At 44.9% G+C, this 26,944-nt stretch overlaps 1 protein-coding gene across 1 annotated transcript in view; it reads left to right on the forward strand.

Moving 5' to 3' along the window:
• Nucleotides 1–14,679: 14,679 nt before the first annotated feature.
• LOC146797983 (transmembrane protein 87B-like) overlaps nt 14,680–26,944 on the forward strand; it is a 416,123-nt gene continuing 403,858 nt past the window's right edge. Inside the window, exon 1 of the mRNA XM_085625212.1 lies at nt 14,680–14,844. Within this exon, the coding sequence (XP_085481338.1) occupies nt 14,743–14,844 (102 nt within the window). The 5' untranslated portion in view covers nt 14,680–14,742. The remainder of the gene's footprint in view (nt 14,845–26,944) is intronic.

Raw genomic sequence — 26,944 nt, forward strand, 5'->3', positions numbered from 1 at the left:
AGGATCTCATGATGACCATTTACCTGGATCAGTTCCACCAACTCGGTGTGATGTGTGATTGGGCCTGAAGATAGATCGGTCCCGTCTACTGCACGAACAGATTCCTTTTGTTCCTTGCGCACAGCCAAAATTCCCATCCTTCTCGCATATTTGATGTCACAAAAATTGCCGGTGGCCCCGGAATCAATCATAATGGCCACACCACCAAATTCTTGATCTCGAAACTTCAAAGTCATGTGCAGAATTAAATGCGGCGTCAGGGTCTGAAGGGTATTCATGACGTGATGAACTTCTGGAGTCTGATCTTCCGTTTGCGCCACCTGAGCGACTCCGCCTACAGATGGTTTTGAGAGTTTCCCTGACTAACAGTCTTCGGTCTTTTCGGACACTCTTTCACAAAGTGTCCCGGAGTTCCACAATACATGCATAACTTCTTTTGTCTTCTTAGTTCCTTTTCTTCCTTGCTTAAAGGCCCACGAACAGATCCTATCTGCATGGGTTCACTTTCTGCAGCTCCTCCCGGACCCTTGCTCGTATCCGGCCTTGCTCTGTCAAACCGGGGAAGGTTCCAGCGAAACTCTCTGGTCTTTCTTTCGCCTCTTCTTTCTGAACTTCGAAAGTCAATTTCCAGAACTAGATCTACCAACTCAGAGAATTCTGTGGGTCTGTTAGGAATCTGTGCCAGAGTATCTTTAATCTCATCTCGTAAACCCCGATAGAATAGGGCTGATCTTTTCTCCTCAGGCCAATTGGTTTCCACCAATAATTTATTAAATTGAGTTAGGTAAGTAAGAAGATCCCTGTTCCCTTGACGCAATTCTAACAACTCATTATCGGTAGCCTGGGAAATTCTGCGTCTATCAAAAATCCTAAGGAATTCTGTCTTGAAACGTTCAAAATCATATAGGAAGGGGTCATCTCTGGAAACTAAAGGCATGGCCCAATTCGCTGCATCACCCCCCAAATAGGATAGAATAAAGGCTACCCGGGACTGAGCATCAGGGAAAAGGGTGGAGCGACACATGAAATGCAAAGAACATTGGGTTAGAAAAAGTTGAGCCTTTTGAGGGTCACCATGAAATCTTTCGGGAGGGGCCAAAGGAATCAGGGGGGAGACCGAATGAATTACTTGAGCTACAGTGTGTGGGTCTTGAGCTGGTTGGGCACTACCAGAAAAGGTCGAGGCGGGAAGAGTTCCAGTGGAGATCTCACTAACTCTCTGGGACAGTTGTGTGGTTTCCTGTCGGGAAATTAACAGCTCCTGTCTTAAATTCTTATTTTCTTCATTTAGGGCTCCTAATTCCCGTTGAATTCCCTCCAACATTTCCCCTAATGCCTTCAAACTAAAACCTTCAGCCATTCTGCCCAAGTGGGGAAATTTACGGCACTTCAATCTGTCAGAAGCTGTGTCGGAAATCCCACGGAGGCAGAACGCTGCTAGCTCCCAATGCCCACCTCCCAGAACGCACTGTAGAATACAATGGCTCCAGGCAGGGGGAAAGGGGAATTGGATAAGAAGAGACACTCGAGCTTTTCTGGACTCCTTTTCTTTCTGGTCTTGATATTGTTGTCTGGAGTACCTAATGCACAGAGGGAGAAAACACTTAACTCTATGGACTCTAAATACCTGACTGCTTGAATTCTCGCTTGTTGTACCTTCCCTACCAGGATTTGCTGGAGTTTGAGCTCCTCTTCTGATTCAGCTGACTACTTCGGGCATGTGTTTCTAACAACCTATTGCACAAAGAGATATTGTTCAGTCAGGTGATTACCCATTCCCTCCTAAGTCTCTTACTCCTTCGCCTCCCCTTCTACTCTCTTACCTTGTGTAGTCTGACTGAATGATTAACAAGGGGGTTCTATAATTAGCGAAGACTGCTCTGCTCTTGGTGAGTAGTGGAATGATCACAAAGTCTAATGAACACTAGTTCAGCTTCGGGTGATGGAATCCACAGGATATTCTTGGCATTCAATGGAAGCGCGCAAAAAGGTAAGTAAAGGAAAGTTAGGAAGGAGAAATTAGGGAAGAACGCAAGCGGGGAATTCGAAGGGGGGGAAGTACGCCTGGAGCGTGGTCTCTTACTTTCAGCAAGTTAGTACAAGTCTTAGTCTTTCACAGCTGACCTTACTTGTTGTTGGACGTCTGGGCTTGAATTCATAACTCCCTGGAACACGACGATTTTCCGTCGAGCAGGAAGACTGCCAAGTTCTCTGGAGATTTTACTGCTTCTGTCTCTTCTCTCACTGAAGATTCTCTGACGCTCTGTGAAGGAATGTTCCAATATGACTGGAACTCGGAATTTCTCTCTTCACTATGCCTCTTCTGAGTTTACTAAGAATTCTTCACGAACTGTGACGCACTTTGGAATTCTTCTCAAAAACTACGGAGTTCTCCCTAAACACAACTTCTCTCACTGAGGACTAAATTGAAGTGCGCATGAGGACGCTCTTCGCTGACGCACGAAACCTCAGATCTCGCGAGATCCCATGCGTCAAACAGTACTTAGATTGTTCTGATGAGTCAAGCGGCCATCTTGAAATGGTGCGCTTGATCTCTAGTAGGCATTTTTCCACACATTACAGCAGGAGGGTTTGACCGTCACTCGAGATCTTTTCTGAGGCAGATTGAGGGTAGCGACGGTTTTTGCTTCCCTGACAGCAGGCTCCAAAGCAGCATTAATAATCCTGTACAGCAGCAGCACATCTTGCACCATCTTTTCAGAAAGGTACATCTACTTTTATTATTCTCAGTGTTAGCCATTTGGTTAATTTGACTGTGTCTTTTGACTTAGCCTCTTCTACTCCTCTACCGAACTTAAGGGCAGCAAGTACCCAACAGATTATTACAATCTACTAGTTTTAATATTACTTCTTTTCTTTTCTTCTCCAAATGATTTCTTTGGATTTACTCAATTTGGATTTTCATCACTTTTCACTGTTTCCTCATCATCATCAAACTGTATCAGATCCTGAACCTCCGTCTCTTCTCCAATGTCGGACAAGATAACTCTCAGGATTCCCACAGCTTCTTCTTCAGCAACCACTTTCAGTAAAGCCTCCTCTGGAATTCCTTGACTGTCTGCCTCTTCTCCTTGTTCAGGCAGTGCCACATACGTCCATTCTGGTGACTTATACCTCTGGTTTGGTTTTCTTATTCTTTTAGTTCTCTCAGGTATCTTTGTTTCTTCTTCTTTAGTTGGATTTTGACTTGACACTTCGTTCACTTGTTCAGCTTTCGAAGAGTTAACTCGTGTCAGTCTATACCTCAGTCTCTTTATCTTATTGGGCCAAAGATCTCCTTTAGCATTTCTCTTTTGTCTTCCTTCTTTATTGTTTCTTTCTCCAAGCCAAGTTCTCTTTCTCAGAACTCGTCCTCCATGTATCTCATTGTCACTTTCATCAGACTCTGTCTCAGTTGCCTCTTGTTCATCAACAGCTTTCTTTTCTCCAACAACTTCCTTTTCTCCAACAGTCTCTTTTTCCACCAATTGAGATTTCCCTACTTCTGTCCCTCCTCGGGTCTCCGACACGCAATCTTCTTGCTGTCTACTTGTCCCTTCACCTAGCTTGTTGTTGATGTTCCCTACACCTCCTCTGGGTTTTTCCGCAATCTGTCCCTCTCTGTCTTTGTCTGTCCCTTCTTCTTCAATATTTATCTCAGGTGGAACTTGTCCAATTTTCTCCTTTGATTCTGGTGTCACTCTTGTTGGAATGTTCTTTTCTTTTCTTTCTTTCTTTTTGTGTTGGTCACTGTTAGTTGAAACCTCAGGTACTTCTTCAGAATCTGAACTTGCCTCTGCGGTTTGCACTGTTCTTTTCAGAACCTCTTCTGCTGGGATGAAAATTTCTCACTTTCCCCACTTTCAGGATTCTTTTTCTTTCTTACTGCCTCACTGTCTGCATCATCACTGGAATCTGATTCTTCAAAGTATTCCTTTCCAGTGCCGTCTCTTGGATTTGGAACTCTCAGAGTGTGACTTGCATGAATCCAATTTTTCACTCCAGCACACTTCACAGCAGTCGTTGTGGTCAGAATGACTAGTCTTGGCCTTCCCCACCTTGGAACCAGGCAATTCCTTCTTCTGTGGACTTTTATCCTTACCCAGTCCCCTGGGCTCAGATCATGGGCTGGTTTCTTTTCAAGTGTGGTGGCGTCTTCTCCAACCTGGTGAAACACAGAATGAACTGCGTCAGCCAGGCCTTTACAGTAATCCAAAATCATGTCATCAGTTATAGTCATCAGCTTGTTGACTGGTACAAATGCATGTCTCATAGCACGTCCCATGATAATTTTATGTGGACTCAAACCTGTTGTTCTGTCTGGAGTAGACCTAATGGTCATCAGGACTAGAGGCAAGACATCGGGCCATTTCATTCCTGTGGCTAGGCACATTTTGCCAATTCTGTTTTTGATGGTACCATTCATTTGTTGAACCACACCAGAAGCCTCTGGTCGGTAAGCACAATGTAGCTTCTGCTGTACACTCAATGCTTCACAGATCAAACCCATGATTTCATTATAAAAATGTCCTCCTCTGTCTGATTCAATGGTTACTGGGAACCCGTACCTTGGGATGAACTCTCTTAACAGTAACTTGGCCACTGTTATCCCATCATTTCTTCTTGTTGGATATGCCTCCACCCACCTGGAGAACAAACAGACCACCACCAGGACATACCTCAATCTGTTGACTTGGGGCATTTCAAGGAAGTCTATCTGCATTCTTGTGAAGGGTCCTCCCTATCTGCCTATTGTTGCTAGGCTCACCCCTGTTTTCTTTCCAGGATTGAATTGCTGACATATCAGACATCTCTGACAGAGACTCTCTGCTATCAGCCTGAATTTTGGACTATACCAGGTCTGCTTAAAGACTCTTATCATAGCATCCCTCCCCAGGTGTCCTTGGCCATGATACATCCTCGCCATTGTTGACAGCATGCTATTTGGCATGACTGGTCTTCCATCCCTATAGACCCACACATGATCCTTTTCCCTTGGTGCACATCCTGCTTTCACCCAATCTTTCATTTCCTCATCTCCTGCCTCATCCTGCAGCTGTTTCACTTCCTCCCATGTTCCCACCTCATTAGTAAACATTAAGGAACAAGAAGACATTCCTCTTTCTTTACTCCGATTAATGGAATGATTGTTTCTTGCACAGTATTGTGCTATGTCATTTGCAAATTTATTCACAACGGTGACAAAATCATCACCTTGACCATAAGCAGCACATTTTACAACTGCTAGTTCTTTAGGCAGCTGTATCGCCTCTAGCAATTTTCCAACCACTTCAGCATTCTTTATGGGAGTTCCACTTGAGGTCAGGAAACCTCTTTGTAGCCAAAGCTGGCCAAAATCATGGACAACTCCGAAGCCATACTAGCTGTCAGTCATCACAGTCACTCTTACACTTCTTCCAATTTTGCAGGCTTTTGTTAGTGCCACCAATTCTGCCACCTGAGCGGTTTTAACTCCTTTCAAAGGATGCTTCCACAACTCCTAAAACTGTACACACAGCATATGCAGCACTCAGTGTTCCTTCATCCGTTCTCAAGCAAGATCCATCCACAATCAACACATGATCACTCTCAGGCAGTGGTAGATCTCTTATGTCTGGCCTTGGTTTTGTACAGTAATCAAGCACATCCAGGCAGTCATGATCAACTTCATTTCTCACTCCCACACATTCAGCATCAGGCAACAGTGTCGCTGGATTCACATTCACACATCTCTCCAGGCTCACATTTGTTGCACCAAGAATAACTTTCTCATATTTAGTCAGCCGACTATGAGACATGAACTGTGTCCGGCTCCTTGTTAGAAGGATTGCCACATCATGAGGTACGAATACCCGTACAGGATATCACATTATGATTCCCTCACTTTGTTCCAGACTTCTACATGTAGCAGCTCCTGCTTTCAGGCAACCTGGTAAACCCACAGCTACTAGGTCAAGTGTTGATGAGAAGTATGCAATTGGCCTTCTCAGACGTCCATGTTTCTGGATTAACACTGAAAGTGCACATCCATTTCTCTCACTACAGTACAGCTCAAATTCTTTTTCATAATCTGGCATTCCCAAGGCAGGAGCTTCACACAGCCTGTTCTTTAACTCTTTAAATGCTGCCATTTCTTCTGGGTTTAGTTCCAATGGGTCTTTCACCTCCCTTTTGGTCAATTTAATCAATGGCTTGGCAATCAAGGAAAAGTTACTTATCCATTGACGACAGTAGCCAACCATTCCCAGAAACATTCTTACTTCTCTTTGTGTCATTGGGGCCCTCTTTCCCCTGATGATTTTAATTCTGTCAATGGTCACTTTTCTAAGGCCTTTCTCAATGTTATGTCCCAGATACTGGACTTCTTTCTTGCAGAATTGCAATTTGGCTGGAGATACCTTTAATCCTCCATCTGCCAAGTGATTCAGTAACGCAATGGTGTCTACTTCACAGGCTTCACGTGTTTTTGATGCCACAAGCAGGTCATCAATGTATTGGACCAAAACTGAATTTTCAGGCATTGTTAGACTTTCCAGAGATTTCTTCAGTAATTGATTACATATCGAAGGGCTCTCTGTATACCCTTGTGGAATTCGGCACCATGCCTAAATTCGCTCTCCAAATCTAAAAGAAAATATTGGCTGGCTGTCATGATGCAACGGGATTGAAAAGAAAGCATGACACAAGTCAATTACAGTATACCATTCTGCATCATGGGGAATCTGATACAAAATCACTGATGGATTTGGCACAATGGGACAGCATGACACAACAATCTTGTTAATTTTTCTCAAATCCTGTACTATTCTGAACTTTCCATTAGGTTTCTTCAGTCCCATTATTGGTGAATTACATGGGCTGCTCAATATTTCTCTTAACACCCCCTGCTGAATCATTTTCTCAATTATGGGTGTTATTCCTTCAATTATTTCAGGTGTCAATCTGTATTGTGGAATGTTTGGGTAAACCACTCCCTCTTTTACAGTAATCTTTACTGGATCTACATTTCTCATCAGACCCACATCTTCTCCAGTAAAATCCCAAACTGCTGCTTTCACTGTCTGTTTCAATTCTGGGGGTAATGCATCTGGATTAAATACAGCATATGTCCCCAAAGCCTCACATTCCCTGTTATCCATGGTCATTCTGTATAGGACATCCTCATCTGGTGTTTCAAAGGTTATTCCATCTGGAGTACAGAAAATAGTGCAATTCATCTTGCACAGCAGATCCCTGCCTAGCAAGTTCACAGGACTAGTGTCACACACCACAAATCGGTGCATTTCTGAGAATTTCACTATTCTAACCCTTACTGGTTCAGTAAGATAAGTTTTAATCTGTGTGTTAGACACACCAACTACTTGGATTGCTTCATCCGAGAGAGGAAGATTCTTTATATCAGCTGACCTGACAGTGGAACGCGTAGCTCCTGTGTCAACTAGAAACGTAACACTTTCACCATTAATTTTTCCATCAACAAAAGGTCCTGCCTGGTCTATTTCTAGAGTTGCGCCAAGTACGCACTCCTCTTCCTCCCTTCGGCACCATCAGAAGTCTCCCTCAGAGTCACTTCCCTAATTTTTCAGCCAATATTGAGATACAGCGCTTGCGCGTTTTGGCTTGATTACCTGCTCTTCATCGTAGAACCCCGACTCTTGGCTGTACTTCTGGGATCCTCTCCTCTGTGGCAAGGGTGGTTTTGGCACCTGATTCTGCTGCTTAACAGCCTTCTGCTGTTGCTGATGCTGACCACACCCTTCACTCTGCACCTGTGAATTCAATGATGGATTGTCATCATTAGTAGACGGTGGATTCTTACACTCGGATTTCCAGTGCCCTAATTTTCCACAGTTGTGGCAAGGGAATTTCTTCTTTGCTTCCTCAATATTTCCTTTCCCTTCTCCTGGACCAAACCTGGGTTTATTTCCTGGGTTATTTGCTTGTTCAACCAACTGAGCTTCCTGTCTTTCTGCAACTTTCACCTGTGCCCACATTGCCTTTTCTTTCAGTTTCCTTTGCTTTGCCTCAATCTCATCACTGAAGTATTTTGCATGTCTCAGGATTTCATCAATGTTTTTGCTCTGCCAGTCTACGGTATGCTGCCTTATCATTTCACTGATTTCAGGTCGCAAGCCATATACAAATCTATATACAAAATGGCTCAGGTCCTTGTCACCCAGATGTTCATCTCCACTGAACTGTTTGAAAGCCAGTATTAGTCTTTCATAATATGCATGGACTGATTCTTTCAATTCTTGATGTGTTCGATCTATTTTAACCCAGTCCGTTTCCTTGGGGGGGTACCTTATTTTTCAAGAAGGCCATAACCTGTTCGTACTTTTTCATGACCTCCGGATCTGGAGCTCCTGTCTTTGGATCTCTTGGGTATTCCTTAGTGGGCCAGTCTATGACTATTTTACATTCTGCCCACAGGTCTGCTGGTACAATTATATCAAACAGACTATTCAGGTCAATCCACAGCACTTTTGACAACTTCACAAATCTCTCGACCTGTCTATACCACTCGACGGGCTTCTCCCTTAGTCGAGGGAAATCATTTGTAAATGACAAAATATCCTGTCTGGTCCATGGGAAATGTACATACCCACCTCCTGGAATCTCCCTCATGGGGTAAGCTGTCACAGCTTTCTCCTTTTCTTTCAGAGGGAATGTCGAGTAAGTTCTATCTGCCCCATCCTCTCGCTTTCGGTACCATCTATCTTTCCATCTTTCTACATCTCCCCATTTCCTCAGCAAAGCAATCATCTCCTTGATCTGCCCTGTTCGGCCTGCATTGTTCAGATTCTCAATGTCTTTATCTGTAAAATCCACTTGGTAAGGCTTTTGTAAAGCTTTTACCTTGTCCATGTCAATTCCCAATTCACTGGCTATTCCTTTCAACCTGTCATGTATGTTCTTTGCTCTCCATGTGATACTTTTGCACAGAAATAAAATCTCCCCTTCCTGATAATTTTTCTGTGTTTCTGTAGGGATTGTTCCTACAATCAGCTCCTCCATTTCCATACGTAGCCTAGCTACATCAATTCCCTGGGATTCTTTTTCTTTCCTCTGCAAAGCCTTCAGCCAATCATTCAAATCTTCAGCAGTTATTCCCACAGATTTTTCTGCACCCCCTGGTTCTGTCACTCTTTGTGGTTCTAAGATCGATCCTCTGTTCCCTTCCACACATCCAGAATTCAAACTTGAGTTAGTCTGCACACTCAATTCTCCTCCACATATGGTATGTCTCCACTGATTTTCTCCCGTTCTCCACTGTGTTTCTCCTGCTCTCATTTCTGCCTGCTCCGGAGGAACAATCAATCTATTGCCCACATATGGTACTGTCAAACCATTTTCGCCCGTCCTCTGCTTGTCGAAAATCGGCATAACCGGACCTATTGTCACAGGCACTGTAACTGCCTCAAGATTTTTAGTCAGTTCCCTGATTTTCTCCGTCAATTCAAATGTTGTCCTTTCATCCTCAACTTCATTCTCCCTTTCTCTCTCTCTTTCTCTCTCGCTTTCTCTTTCTCTCTCTCTTTCTCTCTCTCTTTCCCTCTCTCTTTCTCTTTCCACCAGAGAACAACTGCTTTTCAACCTAGGGGTAATACCCTCTGTCTTTATGATCTGCAGGGTGTCTCTCATTGGGGTAACTGCTGTTCCTACCTCTGGTTCTCGTCTATACGGGGGTGGTCTTTTATAGAGCATGTCCTCTAGGACATCGTCATCAGACTCATTCGCCCCATACCTCCTTGTTTCTACATTATGTTCTTTTTCTGTACACTTTCTCCCTTCCGTCTCTTCTGCTGTTCTTACAGGATATAATCCCTCAGTCATACTGGCATCTCGCCATCTCCTCATCCGGTCATGATGGGTTTTGCGATCATACTTTCGCCCAAACATGTACCTGTAATTCCCTCCACTCCTCTGCTTTTCTCGCTCGTGCATTTCATCTTCCCATTCAGTTAATGCCTCAAATTGTGTCGGCCTAGCCCGAGGCTCTAGACACATCATCCGCTCCCGTAAGTTTCTCAGTATGGCCAGATTAAATGAGCCATGTTCCGGGAAAGCTAAAACCCCATCCTCTTTGGTATACTTCACCCAGTTATCTAACCAAATACAGGTATGATACCCATACTTCGCAACCATGAAGGATGCGGGGGTTCTTATCGGGGGAAGTAACTGTCCTTCCCTAGTCACAATATCCTTATCCTTGTCAAACCAGTTCTTAACCTTACTAAACAAGGATTTCTTTTTCTTTTCTTCCGCGTGGTAATACATTTTCTTATTTTCTGCAACCCTTTTGTCTTTCTACAACTGTACGATCTCCTGTCCAATTGCAGCGCGACTCACACCAACGCACCAATCCTGGAGCGTCTACGTCACTAACTCAGTCCACGAATCCCAGCGCGACTCACACCAACGCACCAATCCTGGAGCGTATACGTCACCCTGTATGTCTTCAAATCCTTGCGCGGCATACACTAGCGCACCAATCACCGTGCTTTCACCGTTCCAACCCACTGTCCAATCACAGCGCGGTCTCCCTGACGTCAGCAGTCGCTGCAGCAGCGTCTGCTCCTGTCTCCTGTCTCTCTCGTCTACCCCGCCTTTACAAGACTACTCAGTAGACTTTGTTTTAACTTCTACGAGTCTGTTAGTTACAACATACAAACATCTCCATTGTCTGCTTCGCTAGCCACAGAACAGCAAAAGACCTTTCCCACGAGAATTCTGCCTTTCCCGAGAGCAGCGCTTACCTCTGCCCTACTACAGAATCGTTACTTCCGTTGATAAAGTATCACATCCCTCTACTCTACCCTTCTAACACGCACCAATTAACTGTTTTCTCCGGAATGCTCCTAAGAGTTTCACAATTAACCAGAATGCCTTCTCATTCACGCACTTTCATACCAGAAAACGTAGTACATTCACACAGAATTCTGTCTTTCCCGAGAACAGCGAACAGTCTGTCCTACTACAGAATTATGTCACACGTTAACAAAGCAGCGCTTACCTCTGCCCCGTCCTTCTAACAAGCTCAGAGAATACCTATTACCTTTCTAGTGATAAGCGTTAACGGAATGCCATACGGATCCCTGAGACCTAAGACCAGAACTTCACAGATAACCTTCGCTATCATATACACTTCTCTCACACAGAAAATACGTTTCTAATGGCAACACACGGCGATGCTACCTCATCGAACCCAGACAATGCGACGCGCAACTTCAATTGTCACACGTTTTCCCCTGTCTGCATACAGGGCCAACAATCCCGCCTTTTTCCGAGAGCAGCACTCCCTCTGCCCTACTACGGAACTGTCATCGACTCCCTACGTCCCAGAAGCCGTACACAATACATAAAACTCAATACAACTTTGACATATAGTGTTAGTACAAATATCAATCAATAATCAACAAGCCTATATACACGCAAATTCGCCAGATCAAGACAATAGTTAACCATCATTCTGCTACCAAGATCGGAGCTTCCGAATCCCCTCTACTTCCACGGACGGAGTGATCTCACAGTCACACACGCACACACACATTACACTCTGGTGGGGCCCATTACACCAACATTCATCCTACCACTCTATCCGTGCCATGTATAAGGGGAAACACTTTCTGATACCTAACCAATCTGCATGTACTCTGAGGTCAATGGCATCAACTAGTTGCTATAGATCTGGTGAAAACACTTCAGATACGGAAATAAATTCAATAACATGACAATAAAATAACCACCCGACACAGTGATTTAAACAGAACTTTTGTTTATCTAAAATTGTATGAAAAGCCAATTAAATGCAAATTTAATTCTCTCATATTTACCTATTCTGGCTAAAAGTCAGATCCTAAGTCAGAACCGGTCCTCAGTAAAGTAATCAGAGTTTCTAGCCGTCATGTAGAGTCACCGTCCTCTCCGTCAGCATCGGGACCTCGGATCATCAGTTCGGGAAGAAGTGGCGCTAGACCTCTCTAGTCTACTAATATTTATACTAAAATTACATTCCAAAATGTTACAATCATATTGTACAAAACGGATGAATGGCGGAAATAATGTCATCTTGGTACATTGAGATACAGTGCGAGATTTTCTCACACATTGATCGTTCCAAATAATGAATAGAAAATAAGGGGTCCATAACTAATTTTTTACTTCTACGGATGTCTCTTTTGGATAATTTGTATCCCAGTCGTGGGATCATTACAAGTTCATAAATTCAGTATTTGGTTTTGCAACAAATATCATGTTCAGGGGCTCTTGGCATCATTCCTGGATTTGTCGTCATGATCATGGCTTTTCAGTTCGTCAAGAGAACAAGGTCACAGGCAGCGCGAAGCTTCCTTGCAAAATTTCCATCAACTCGAATGCAGGCTGCGGGTGGTAGCCATCTTTTGGTAGGCCACATTGCTCAACTTAAGTAAAATGAAACACAAAACAAAATTACTGCACGGAAATGATTATACAGTGTTATTCCCCTGCTAATACCCTTATGTGTATGTATTTATCTAGCCATTTGCGACATCAAAAGCCATTAATGCATATTAATTATAAGCGCAAAACACAATAACATCACATAAGCAACATCTATTTCTGTCAGTTTGCTCACCAACTTAGTTCACTTATTATTTTAGCCATGCAATAGCGTTCCCACGTGTAATTCTTCTGTTAATACGATTGATTAAACTAGACTCGACAAACTTTTAGTAGTTATCAATTAATCAGTAGTACTTTTAATTATAACATGCAGAAATGAAACAGGTATTCGGTTTTAAAGTAAAAACCCTGCTCCATCACCCCCTCCTTGTGAGTTGCACCCCATATTTCATGAGTTGTAACTGCTGCAATCACCATAGCGCTTTGAGATCGAAAGCGCTACATAAGTCTAATCGATTAACCAGTCGCCAACATGCTGTGCTTTTAAAGAGAATGTGCCAAAAGTTTCCAACTTCCTCATCATGTCCTCATGAAAGCACCAACGAAAGGACTCGCTGTGCTTTTAAAGAGAATGTGCCAAAAGTTTCCAGCTTCCTCATTATGTCCTCATGAAAGCGCCAACGAAAGGACTCCCTGAATGGTGCAACGGACATGAAGCAGCCGCTGCGATCAGAAATAAACACTGTGAACGTTGTCCAGTTTCACAGTAACATTTCCTTAAAGTCACAAAACAGTAATACTAAAAGCATCTCAAAATAAAGGAACACAAACATCGAGTTTGTGGAAAGAGAATGCACATTGTAAGTCAAACGGGCGCAGCAAAGCATTAACACAACAACATGTTCTTTGATGTTTGATGTTCTTTGAACGAGAACATCAAAGGGGGGCCACGAAAGTGATCGCGGGTGAAAGTGATCGCTTAATGAGCATGACGAGGTTTGCCAGCCTCTGCTCCTAAGCGCGCCCCCGCACACATGCACTGTAGCTCTAGGCTGGCCATGGTAGCATTTTTTTGAGCCCTCACAAAAAGACTCGCCAGATCAGCGCATGCGCTGCGTCAGGCGAGACCTAAAAAGGACTGGCAATCTGGGATCCTGTATTGCAATGGTCACAAAGACAGATGGGATATACTTAAGCTATACAGGTCTAAATCTTTATTGCAGTCTCGCATCATGTTACGTTCCCTATTGACTGAAATTTCTTCTTCTTTTTAGCCCTTTTTTCTCTTTTTTTCTTTTTTCTTCTCCTCCTACTGTGATATTTAGGATCAAATATCTTATGAAATGGAATTTTGTGTGTATTTGTTTATACAGGGTTGGTCTGAGTTTGGGGTGGAGGGTGGGGGTGCAATTAAAATAAAGAATTCTCAATAAAGAGTATTTAAAAAAACAAATTAAGTGTTGAGCAGCTCCTGAAAGTGGTCTGTTTTTCTTAAGGTAGGGGATGCCAACTATATTAAAGTAAAATATAGTGCACTGCCTTTCCTTTATGTTTAACCTCGTGTTAGTGTCTAGAAATCTAGAAATACTTTTCTACATATGTATTTATAAACTGACAACGTATTACATATATTTAATCACCATGGCGTCCTTTCGTTGTTAAATGGGTGACTGAAAGATATAGCCACCCAGAGGCTGATTTGCACAATGTATAACGTGGAAATCTGCATTCAAATCCCAGCTTCCTCACTTGATCAATATGTGTGAACCTAAGCAAATATAATTTTTCTCAAGTGACAGATTTGAGAAATACATTGAAGTTATTCAATTCCGGATACGCGCTATACAAAACTAGAACGCAATTGAATATGGTTCAATAGGCAATAATGTTGCTTTACATATAAGAACATTTGCTATTTATGCGGTTCACTACAAACGTATTTCTTGCTTTTAAATAGCCCCCGTGTCTTTAATAAAATCACTACTTTCCTTCATGAACACTATGAAAGTCTACATGCCAAGTCAAACCCTGGCTCGGCTCTAAAATTTGCTGGGTTGTCCACCTCTGTTCATATCTAAGGATGGCTGCATTTTTATAAATATTCCTTTCTCTCATGATAACCTCTTTAATGAGGTGCTTATCGACTCCCAATACCAGCATATTGACACGTTGCTTTTCTCGCGTGTCCTAGCTCTATGGGCACGTCTGCTGCTCGAACTACTGCGCAGCGCGCCGCTCATCCTCTATTCTGCTCTCTATGATGACGGCTACTCTCTCCATCTAAATGCTCTCTATGATCGTGGCTCTTCTGATCCTATTCCGAGTTTCCGGGTTGCCTGTGCTGCTGGTTCCGGGATGGCGCTGACAGGTTCTGTTTTCTGTTTGGTCTTGGTGTTGCAGAGCCCATTGGTTCGATCTCTCTCGGAGCCGGGAAGATGGAGTGTTACTATGGACAGCGTAAGCATGGATGTGGAATTGAAGGCTAATAGAAGAGGGGTTAAGATGATTCATTCCCCTCGCACATGTTTTCCCTGTTCTATAATAGTGGGCCACTTGCAAATATTTACATTCAGTAAGTTTTCTCTCCTTTACATGTTGCAGTATAGGATGGGGACGTTACCTCAGTAGCTAGGGTTACCAAATAACACTGTAATCGACCACAACTTCTTCAACCCTGTGGTTCCATTTTACAATTCACTGTCCTCAGCTGTACTCGTCTAATCAAACCGAATCAAAACTACATTTCCACATTTTTTAACTGAACTTTCTGGATAGGAAACATGGAGTGCCACTGATGTGTATTCATCTGATAAACATACTTCGTATTGTCCCATAACCACTTTTTGTAGGGGTGCCTCCTCTCTTATTTGGGTTCCCGTTCCAGAACTCCCAGCTGCTACAATGTGCCCCCCCCCCCACTAAGAACTGTCTTTTAGTATTCCACCTAGACCAGTTCTCTTTTTTCGGGGTCGCTTCCAGTTGGTCTCTTATCAATCCCCCCACCCCAAACTTCCCTTCGGTTTGTCCCATGCGAGGTTCATCTCGTCGCTGCCTTCCTATGGCCCCCCCTCCACACTGCAGTCCCTTATAGGGCCCCCCTCTTTTTGGCTACCATCTGGTATTCCGCACCACCTTGCTTCCGTACGTTATCAGCCTTTTTAAATCTATTTTTTTTCTTTTAGAACGTACTCGATACCTTCTACCATAAATATATCTCAGTATTGATTTACCTAAAGTGAACTATGTTTTTATATGGCTCTGGGACGTGTATGCTTAAGACCTTTGAGGTTTTCTCATTGACATGGTTGGTCATTGTTCATTGCCCATGATCATTGTTTTCTAGGTATGCAGCGCTAACCAGGTGTGTAGTTAATCGCTGTTGTAGTCCTGACTTGAAGATGTGACTTTAAAGCTTACATTAACTATTGTGTGCTCGATGACCTCCAATTATAGCACATCAGATATGTTTTCAATAGTTAGCCCTGTGTAGTGTATGCATAATTGAATAGTGTATATTCGGTTTCGGAGAGTTTTCCATTTAAGTAATAGCCAACTATTTATTTGCCAGATCTGAGCTGCATTGCATGCATATGTGGCGTTATGTCAGGCAAGGCCTATTGATATTTGGGCTGCTCTGAGTGAAACTATCCAAAATAAACCGAACAAAACTGTATATGCTTTATAACTAACCGTGCAATGTTCATATTATAGCAAAGAAAACAACATAAACAAATGTACTCTTTAGAAAGGAGTCATTAGCTCCTATGTTCATTTAGTCTGAATGCACATTACATGAGCCGTATTAGCCATTTCATATTATAATCATAGTTGCCAACATTTGAAAAAAAATTCCAGGGACACTTTGTAGCACAGCTATCAATAACTTAATTGAAAATGTATCACACCCACTTCCCCAAAGCTCCGCCCACTCTGTCCTACCCACATAATTAGCATAATTTAACTCTGCCTACTTGAAATACTGTCACAGATTGTCACTTGCATTATAAAATAAGCATTGTGCTATAAAAGTTCATACATACAGTCAAGACCGATAACATCACCTTCCCAACTGGACAAAACTATCAATCTCAAAGTAGCACAGTGACAGACAGACATTACTTACTCACTGTCTCAGGACCAGCAGATGGCAGCCAGTGAAACAATCTTTTTTGGTGCCCCATGACCTCCTTCTCCACGGCTTCCCTCCCAACCACTGGCCAACAGTGCCCCTCATCTCTCCATAGTCCCGTAAAACGTACCATAGTGGTTGGCGTTAGCTTTACTAATTAAAATGCATTTGTACCCAAACTAACCCCTTTTAGCCACATTAGATTCTGTGATATGCACAATACACAAGACTTTGCAGCAGGCACAATGAACTCTTTGCGTTACTGTTGAGCAGTGCTTAATTTGTAAAATATGAAGTGCAGGTGCTCAAATGTTTGCTGGAGGCCACACCTACTTTTCTATGGCTCCACCCTCTTCCCCCACTGGCCCCACCCACTTACTCTTTTAGCTCCACCCACATCCTCAACAGGCACTGCTAATAGTTAGATGTAAGCATGGTGTGAGCATGGAAATGTCACACATAAGCACCCAGGCCAGAAAACATAAAAATGTTACACAAAGGCACCCAGGCCAGAAAGCTTGAAAATCTCACACTGTACTCAGACCAGGAAGCATGGAAACGTCACACAAAGCCACACAGGCCAGAAAGCATGGAAACGTCACACAAAGGCACCCAGGCCAGAAAGCATGAACATGTTACACAAAGGCACCCAGGCCAGAAAGCTTGAAAATCTCACACTACTCAGACCAGGAGGCATGGAAACGTCACACAAAGCCACACAGGCCAGAAAGCATGGAAACGTCACACAAAGGCACCAACGCCAGTGGCGCTGGAGCAATTTTCAGAGTGTTGGTGTGGCCCTCCATGTTACATCACTGAAAAAGTTACAAGATTGTGAAAAATCCAAACATCACACTAAGGACAAAAATAGTAAACACGTGATCAGCAAAATAAACACGGTGTGTGAAACAGTCATGTATAATACATGTGTGCTTTTTAAAAACGGAATTGTGTTCCTTTATTAATTTGAAACTGAAAGTAATTCGGAAAACTTAACTGGAATATTACAGCAATACATCATGGTTTTATGGTTAGGATAACTTGTCGGTAATGTAAGCGGCTCGACCGTTCCTGAATATACTTTGAGAGCCACAGAAATGTGCTCTTCACTGAGCAAACACTGCTTGACTGACAAGATAATCTTTGGGATTCGTCAGGGATCCCAGGCAGCCTTCCCTAACCCTTCCCCATGACAGCTAATCCTAACTCACCGCATGACAAAACTACATGGAAGGCAAACTGCGCAGCACCTTTTGTGCCCCATCTCATAGCTTGCAATGCAATGCGATTCACATACTTTAGGTCATGGTGGCGCCCCATGCACCGTAGTGGCTGCAGAGCCAGAGGTCTCCATCGCGCCCCTGTAACACAGATCACACTGCAATAAAGCAGACACTTTAGCACAATAAAACAGAAGCCCTTGTCAGCACAACAAATGTGCGACACATTACACACACTACGTCCGGAATCTTGTTTCCATAAGAAGGAGGTACAAGATGTGCGCACGCACCAAACGCAGTTTCCGTAATCATTCAGTATCATGCATTTATAACCGTTCATCCGAACTCTGCCCTACAGCACAGTGAGCGCTGCCAGTCCTGGGGCATTGAAAAGCGCTGCTAGTGCACCTCAGTTCTGTTCTGTTCTAGAGCAGCAATGCCTCTGCCATTTCTTTAGTGGGACCCACATGATACCATGCCGTTACTTTCCAATACAAACCTGTCCCCGTACTTCGACACCCACACATCTCTACACTTGCACTCCAGGCCTGGCCGGCAAGGGCTTAGAACTCCACACAGACAGGTTAACATTTTCTTTTTCATCCACACCGCCTTTTATTATTTGACGATTGTAAACCCAGACATGGCTCTGACAATGTACCAGAGTCGCAACCTGTAACAGTGCTGTTCTGCCCCTAGTCAGGCCACGCTGCCTCCTCTGGCTACTCGAACTACAGCGCATCTTCCGCATCACCTTCATGATCGAGTCACTGAGAAATGTGTGTCCGCCCTGCTCCAGAAGCATCTAAATAAGGCCCTTTCAAGCAGATTCTGTGCTCAACTGTCAAGGAGACTCTTGGACAGGCCCGGCTTTAGCACCAGTCAGCACAAAATCAACGAATATTTCTCAGATATGGGAGATATATGGGCTCTTGACCGTATCCCATTCCGCAAGGGGAAGTGGGGGCAATATTTTGAGTTATGCACTGGCATAGGATACTTGTGCGCACCCTCATGAGCAGTAGGAAAGAGACTGCCAAAGGTAAAGATTCACAATCCTCCTCTTGGCTGGGGCCCAGGATGTGCGTCATGCATGGGCCCATCTCCCTGGCCTTCCAGCGCTTTGTGGAGTGAATAGGTGGAACATGAGCCTTACGCCTCCACCAAGGAGTAGAGGTGCAGTAGGTGAGTAAGCCGGAAGCCCAAGGCAAGCAAGCATGGGGTAATAGTGCAGGACAAGGCGTGATCCCCAGGCAGGCTAGGGCTTCCAGGCTATCACAGTATCACCCCTTTAATACGAACAATCTACAATACAGCAAGTAGTTGCATGGTGTGCAGGATGGCGGTCTTGCCGAAGCTGCGCAAAGTTCCGTCAGCAAAAGAAGGTTAAGAGTCCCTGCTGAATAGTTTGGTTTGAGTGACATCAAGGGTCAGCGACCCCGCTGTACTATCTGCCATGGGGGAGCGCGAGCAGTCACAGCTCTTCCCTTAAGACACCAAGTTTAAAAAGATAGTGTATTAAGTAGGCAAGAGAACAGAGCCCCTCAGCCTCGCAGGCCCTTCAGCCGCCCCACCTGCTCACCCAAGCAGCCCCACAGCTGTCAATGTCAATGTTTATGCATCGAGGGTCCTGTCTGTAGCTCCAAGCCCTTCAACAGGGTAGTATAATAAATCAGTCAGGCTCAGTAGCTTAGAAGTCATCAAGCATGCTTATCGCTTCAGTCATCAACAACAGAGTCTCCTGGGGCCCAAAACGACCAGTGTAGCAATGAGTAGTCGCTAGGCCCTGCATCAGCTTTTATGATCTCAGCAACCCCAGCGAGTAGTAGGTACAGATTCAGGTGGCCACCCCCACAGTCCAGAGGTCCGACATGGCGGTAAAACACGTAATGGAGCCGCGCACTCCCCATACTTCCAACAAAGTTCAGAGTCCCTGGGGCCCAACGTGCACAGAATTGGCAGAAGCTGCTGCTCAAGCCCCACCACAGTTACAGCGCAGGTTCAGGCGGCCAGGCTCGCGAGCATGCAGTTTCCCTTCAAGTCCCAGTTCGCCGAGCTCAGCCCTGGTGATGCACTTGTACTGAAGTAGTGCAAGGATTTAAAAAAAAAAAATGGAATAGTCTCCATGACCGCTAAACCTAAATGTGCGTGACAAAACTAAATGAAAGGCAAACTGCCCAGCACCTTTTCTGCCCCATCTAATAGTTTGCAATGCAGACACTGTAGCACAATAACACAGAAGTCATTATCAGCGCAACAAATGTGCAACACATTACACACAATACGTCCAGAATCTTCTTTCCATAAGGTGGTACAAGATGCAGCCTGCAGTACATGAACTAGCTCCAGCAATTAATGTTTGTGCACCGGGCCGCAGTCAAGAAAATCTTTATTTAATAAGAGACACTGGTGCAGTGCCACACCAAAGAGCCTTTTAGGACTTACTTGCGGTCAGTTACGTTGTGGGCACACTCTGCCTTTAACTTCTACCTCCAAATAAACTTGGCCTGGTGCTGCTGCCTGCCCTCAACGTAGTCGCCGGGCAGCCTTGCGGGTGTGCCGGGGCGTGGCAATCTGAATTAAATCTGCGCGTTGCTGCACAGCCCCTGCCCCCGCAGAACCAAATCATCCAGCCCAATGATCAGACAGTGTCCCACCCTTCGCTGCACGCACCGGCAACGGACTGCCAAAAGCACCAATGCGTTGCCATAATATCTGAAACTTCAATCTTGGCTCAGACTCGCACAGCCAGCCGCAACAGTCTGCGGGAGACCTTGAGAACACACTGTGCCGAGTCAGTGTGAGCGGGAGGTAATCAATAGCTTGTGAATATTCATAATGTGACGTGGGTGGTTCAGCAGACAAGTAGACCCAGCCCCGGCACAAATTAAGCCCTGCTGTTGAGTCAAAACTTGCACTAGACAAAACTCCGATCTCTCCACAGCAGGAATATTAAACAACACATTCTCTTTGACTTACCAACGGAGTCACTAACCGTGCTGGGAAAATACCTACTCCTGCTCTGCCTGGTTGCTGTAGCTCAGCTGCAGTCTGTGGAGTCACTACTGCGTTGCATCTAATCTGCAGTTGGGCTGTGGACTGAAATCAGGGTGAAGAGGGCATGGCGTGCCATACCCTGTGCCTTTTACATACTCGACACAGCCGACCCCCTGGGGACAACCCCCAGGAGCAGGGCAAGGCAGCACGTGTTGAGGAGGTCCCACATGACACTCCTTATCCTTTCATTTAGTTCTGGCAGCAGCAATTTTTGGTGGCCCCAGGCTGGCTGCTGCAGGAATTTGAAATTAAAATATGATCCTGTTTGGGCCGACTGGAGCCTTTTAGTCACTGTCACTTCACAAATGAGGTCACTGCTGAACTTCGTTCATGGGCACTAACACTGCACTTGCCGCCTGGCATCAATAACCTTGTTGGTGGGCAGCTGGTCTTATGGCCGCACGCATGTGCAAACTAATAATGTTGATCGGTAGTGCAAGGGGAGGTGTAATGCAACCAAAAACAGCCCAATTAGTGTAACAAGCTGCCCCTATTGAGGCTTAACTTAACATCCATTCGCTGCTGTGAATCGCCTGCCTTGCTTCACTGTAGCTCAACGAAAAACAGCAGATTCTACAATTCAGAGGTAATCCACTCTGCTTTTTTAAAGCTGATTTGCGTGACAATCCTTTTACTTGTATTAATGCGGTACTGTGACTTAAAATGCGTTACTAACGCAAGATGTGTCACAATTGGTAGGGCTGGAAGTGCATTTGCTGCGATTTACCCGGGATAGTGAATTACCCGAGACAATCTTCAAACTTGCCAGGATTGTCTCAGCAAAAAACGGGACAGTTGGCAGCTATGATTATAATGAAATGAGAAAGCTTAGCATTAGAGGGAACCTGCAGCAGGAGGGAGCAGGATTCCAAAAAGCAAGGGACTAAAAGGGTGTGAGATCCCACAGCAGGTCGAGCACATTACTCCACCATACCCTATAGGTAATCTCACTATGCACTTCCTGCTTTGCTGGGCTAAAATTTCTTGATATGACGAAGCATGAATATATCTTCGTCTGTGTATGAGATAAAACATTTAGCCTGCTATGTAGCTTGGAACAGTGTTGAATGCATGATGTTGCCAGGTGCTGTGTCTAAGGTGTACTTTGGGTGTAATCTGAAGTATGAATATAGGTTCAAATGGATTTACTGTTAAGGTTGCAGTGCTCATCCAACTATAGGATCTGTGCTGTGCCCATTAGGGTGTAGAGATTGTGTCTAATGTGTTCTGTTCATGTACGGTTGAGTATGACTCTGACTTGATTTAAAAATGTTTTTGGAATAGCTGATGATTAGCGATCTAAATGAGTTGGAGCTGTGTTGTGGGCATGATGACGCCAGGTGTTGTCTAATGTGTATTATTCATTGATATGTGGTAATATGTAGGCTCAGAGTTCTCAGTGATGGGAGTCAAGAAGGATTTGTATCTTTGCATATGGTTATGAATGTTTGTGTCGCACTGTTTGTGTGTGCGATATTGTGCCCACTATATTCTGTTATGGGACTCTCTAGGAGAGAAGCATACAAAGCTCAATACATGTCTAACAGTTATATATTGAGATAGTACTTGTTATCCTGATCACTGCAGGCCTAAGACTGACATATGCTAAAAAGTTTGCAAGTAATGGAGGATGTTCAGGGGAAATCACATAAAGTTGCAGTGAACACATGGGCACAGCGCACTCGAGCTCCTATTATATGTTATACTGTCATCTCAGTCAGCCCTAGTACGTTGATTGCATCCAGAGCAGAATGTATGCCACAGACGAACCTTTGTGCCTACTACGCGTGATACAATACCGTCATATCACTCCTTGCTAATTAGAAGAAAAGTACACTCCCTCCTCTTTAGGGTATTACTGTGGGCGTAGGCAACAATCCCCATCAGGGATCAACCACTGGACTCCTCCGGCACAGGAGCGGGGAAAGCACTCGAAGGTCCTGGTGAGGTTTCCCTCTCTTTTGGAATCAATGCTTGTAGCCCAGTGTGAGCATGAGAGACCTCCCTCGGTGTCTCCTGGATGCACCGTGTTTCGAAACAAGTGATTGTGGCCAAATGCAGGTGCAAGAGGCCTCTGCCAGTCTCTATTGGTTGCACCACGTCTTAGACGAAACACCCGCAGGGCGAGGTGCTGCTACACCACCCCACAGGACCTGGATTGCCACAACTGGGGGGTGCTGTGCTGCTCGCTCCTCAGCTGCATTTCCAACTCATGTTGACAGGAGCCTCCTCGTTGTTACTGTGACACATGGACAGGGGAAAGTAGCTCCTGAATTGGTGTGCATTGTCTGTGGGGCACGAACACTAAAAGGGGGTAGCACTGAGGACTAGTCAATCACTGCTGGTGCGGCGGGAGCCACATCTATTTTCCTCACCCCCTCTGGGGCAGCACTATTTCTCCTCCTAACCGACTGTGCTCGGTCTTAAGAAGCATGGAGCACTGGGTTGGAGATCAAGCTCCACTTTGGTCAGACACATGCTTACATAGCAAAAAGCCCTGTGCCAGACTCACCAGGTGCAGGGTTTCATTGCAAGGGCATAGAGGGGACATTTTTGCTGGTCCTGAGATTCCCAGAGAACAGGGGGCAAGCCAACAAGTCCTTGGATGACACTTGGGGCACAAAAGGGAGCAGCAGGCACGCAGGCCAGTACATAAAGTCAGGTTTGCAGTGTGGCAATCCCTCCTGCAGTTCAGCTGTTGGCAGACAGCTGGTCAGCACAACAAAGCAGGTAGTCCCATAGGCGGTTCATCCTGGCTGGCAGAACAGCAGTCAATGTGTATTTTGTAGAGCCAGCAGTGTCTGGTTACAAGGCCCACGCAGTGTCTAAAAACATGGGGTCAGAGCTCCAGTACTTATACTAAAAAATGTCTTTGATGAAGGGTAGACTTCAAAGGAACCCTTTAAAAGTGTGCAATAATCCCTTTCAGCCAAGCCCTGCCTCCAGACACCCAGTAGGGGGGTAAATCAGCCCTTTGTATGAGGTCAAGACACCACCTATTCAGATGTGTGTGAGAACCACCTCTACCAGCCCAGGAAGACTATCGGTATGCTGATGTAGCCCCTGTCCCAGCTAGCCCTTCCTGTATTTTCTGTCTAGAAAGTGTGCACAAATTGTAGCTGTCACCCAGCCCAGACATGTATTGAAGTCAGGCTGCAAAGCACAAATTGTCATAAGTACAGGGAAATGCCCACTTTCTAAAAGTGAATAACAGCAAGGGGATGGGCCTATTTAACATCAGCAAGGCTAGTCCACAATCTAAGTATTTTGAAACAACAAACACCAATGTTGACTTTATTAAACCAACACAATAGTTTCAATTAGTGGTCACACAATTATTGTGATCACTATTTAATTTCAATGTGATTCATAAAAGACTTTTCAATTTACATACAACTGTCATCGACAGAGGAACAACAACATGAAATACATCAATTACCTTTCATTGTGTGTCACACATTAAATAAACAACAATACATAAGCAACATAATGCATTATTAAACAATATCAAAACAAACAATCAAGATATATAATTGTACATGTCCCAGTTCTGAATTTTACAGCAACCAAGGAGTATAGTACTCAGACATCCTTATCAAACCCCTACTTTTTGTAGGCTGGTCATCTCAGCATTTAAATCAATTGAAGGCCTGCCCTAGGGATCTGACCATTCAGTTATTTCTTCCGAAAATTTCCTGAAGTCCTATTTTTAGGTCTTGCCTGAGCCAGCGCGCATGCGTTGCTCAGTGAGACATTTAGTAAGGGCTTTTAAATTCCAAACACACTCTCTGCGTGTGCTCTTTTTTAGATCTCGACCTTGCTATTGCATAAGCGATCGCAAAGCGAGACTATAGAAAGCGGGTTTGAAAAGTGCTCCCAAAAAGCGGATTGCATGGCTAGCACGCGCACACACAATCACGCGCATCGTGCCGCCATGCAATCCGCCTTTTGGGAGCACTTCAAATGGTCCGCTCCCCCAATCGCGCGCGCGCGCCGCGCTCCTCCGGGCTTGCTTTGTTTTTCTTTTTTTTTTTTTACTTCAAGCGCGAGGCGCGCGTGCGGCCAATGCTTGTTTAAATTAACGTACTTGCGAGCCACTCTCCCAACCACAGCGTTCGGTTTTATGTTTTTTTTTTTAATTAACGCACTCGGGCGTTCTCGGGTATTCTACATACATTTACACAGTGCCTCGCATCGATCTGGCAGGCGCGCGTGTTTAATATGTACGCACTGTTCCTCGGCTACTTCAGCATGACATCCACACGCTGCACAACAGCACGGAGAGGTCACGCCGGGGCCATCTCGGATTGCTGCGCCGTAACAGCGAGGAAAGGCTGCTGTTATTAAATGTTCTTAATTGGCGTTTTCATTTCGCCTCCGTCGACTGGAAAATATGAGTCTTGCATCATGTCAACGACCCCTTCCGAAGTGCCCCAAGATGGCTGAGACTGCTCTAGGGGCGCGTCACACGGCAGGATGTTCTCTGCCACAGTCACTGCTGCCTCCTAGTCAAGGACCGCCAGTGCACACCCACCCAGAGCAGGGAGGCTTGAGCTGTGCACAGATCCGTGCCTGCTCTGACTGCCGTCACAGGGCTGCTCGGTTTTTACTCTTTTATACATGGCGCAGAGAAGGATTTTTTGAATGTATGTAGAAAAGTCATTCGGAATATAATTTTTTTTCATGCTCATGCTCCCGCCCCCCTCCCGTTGTCTGCATTTCCTTTGCTCCCGCCCCTCTCCCGCTGTACTTCCGGTTCCAGTTTTCTACTTTGCTCCTGCCCCCCTTCCCGCCGTGTTCACTCTGCTCCCACCCCCCCTTCCCGCCCTGTTCACCATGCTCCCGTCCCCCTCCCGTTGTCTGCATTTCCTTTCCTCTCTCAGCCGTCCCACACCGTCACACTGATCGCTATTTCTGCAGAACGGCAGAGCACCCAGGATAATGTGCAGCATGGCTAACCACTTACATGGTCCCAAAGGCAAGACATATTGGCTATGCCAATGCTTGTAATTTGTTTGGTGCTTCGATGTCAGAGGCGCTGTTCTCGGAGGGCAGGCTGTTATATTTATGCATAGCCAACAACACCTTTCAAGATGGCAACACTGCTCTTTCTCTTATCATGTGACCTAGTACAGCGGGCCTTTTAAATGTGCCTTCCACCCCAGTGCCAGCTGCAGCACAATATTCCAGACGAGCAGCGCAGCCCTGTTCCAAATAGTTTCCGAGCCAGAGCAGAAATTAGACTGCACATATTCTGCAGCCAAGTCGGGTCCAAGGAGAAGAGTTATTCCTCGGGCCAGCGCGATCCTCGCGCTTTCTGTTTAAGTGGAGAGAGCTTCCCTGCTGGTTTATCAGTAAGTGGTGAAGGGTTTCCTATTTAAAAGGGTGACCTAATTAGTCGTTTGTGATGCCTCGTCTCTTCTGCAGTGTGAGATTGGAGTTTACCAGAGGTTTTCCCTGCGTTTGTGCACGTCTGTTGTTGATCCTACCAGGCGGCATTTTTCCAAACTATTTTTCCATGGTAAATTACCCCTGGACTTCTTGAGCCTCAGCGGGTGCACTCCAGGGGTGTCAGTATCACTTGCATGTCAGGGTAACTATACTCAACAGTAATAGTTGTTGCAGTTTGTACGTCCAAGGGAGGAAGCCCTACTCATATGGCGGTACCAGCACAGCATACAGAGATGGATGACCCATGTGGTATCATGGTGGCTAGTAATTTCTCTCCGATAGACTCCCGAGTGGGGCGTGCAGGTGTTGGTCGTTACAATCTATTAGCATATAGTACCCAGATTACTTCACAAAAAATGCCCTTCACTGGTAATATATTCACCCACTTGTCCATTTATTTATTCATTTATTTATTCAGGGGTTCCACTGAGCTCACTTCTGACATTTTGCAAATGTCATTTTGCACCATGCGTGCGTTAGAAATAAAAGGCACATGCCTTTTAATCGGCACACTTAACAGCATTCGTTTGCTATGTTGTGTGTGTGCGCAACAGGAGGGGGGCTTGGTGAAAATGATTGCTTTTACTGGAAATTGTCATGCTATATTACCATTCTTCTTTAAAACACAATGTGAGTGATTGGGTCACGCGAGTCCACTTTCATCTTCAGAAATTAAACTGCATGTGGAAATGAAATCACT

This window comes from Triturus cristatus, chromosome 9, assembly GCF_964204655.1.
Source record: "Triturus cristatus chromosome 9, aTriCri1.1, whole genome shotgun sequence".
Lineage (NCBI taxonomy): Eukaryota > Metazoa > Chordata > Amphibia > Caudata > Salamandridae > Triturus > Triturus cristatus.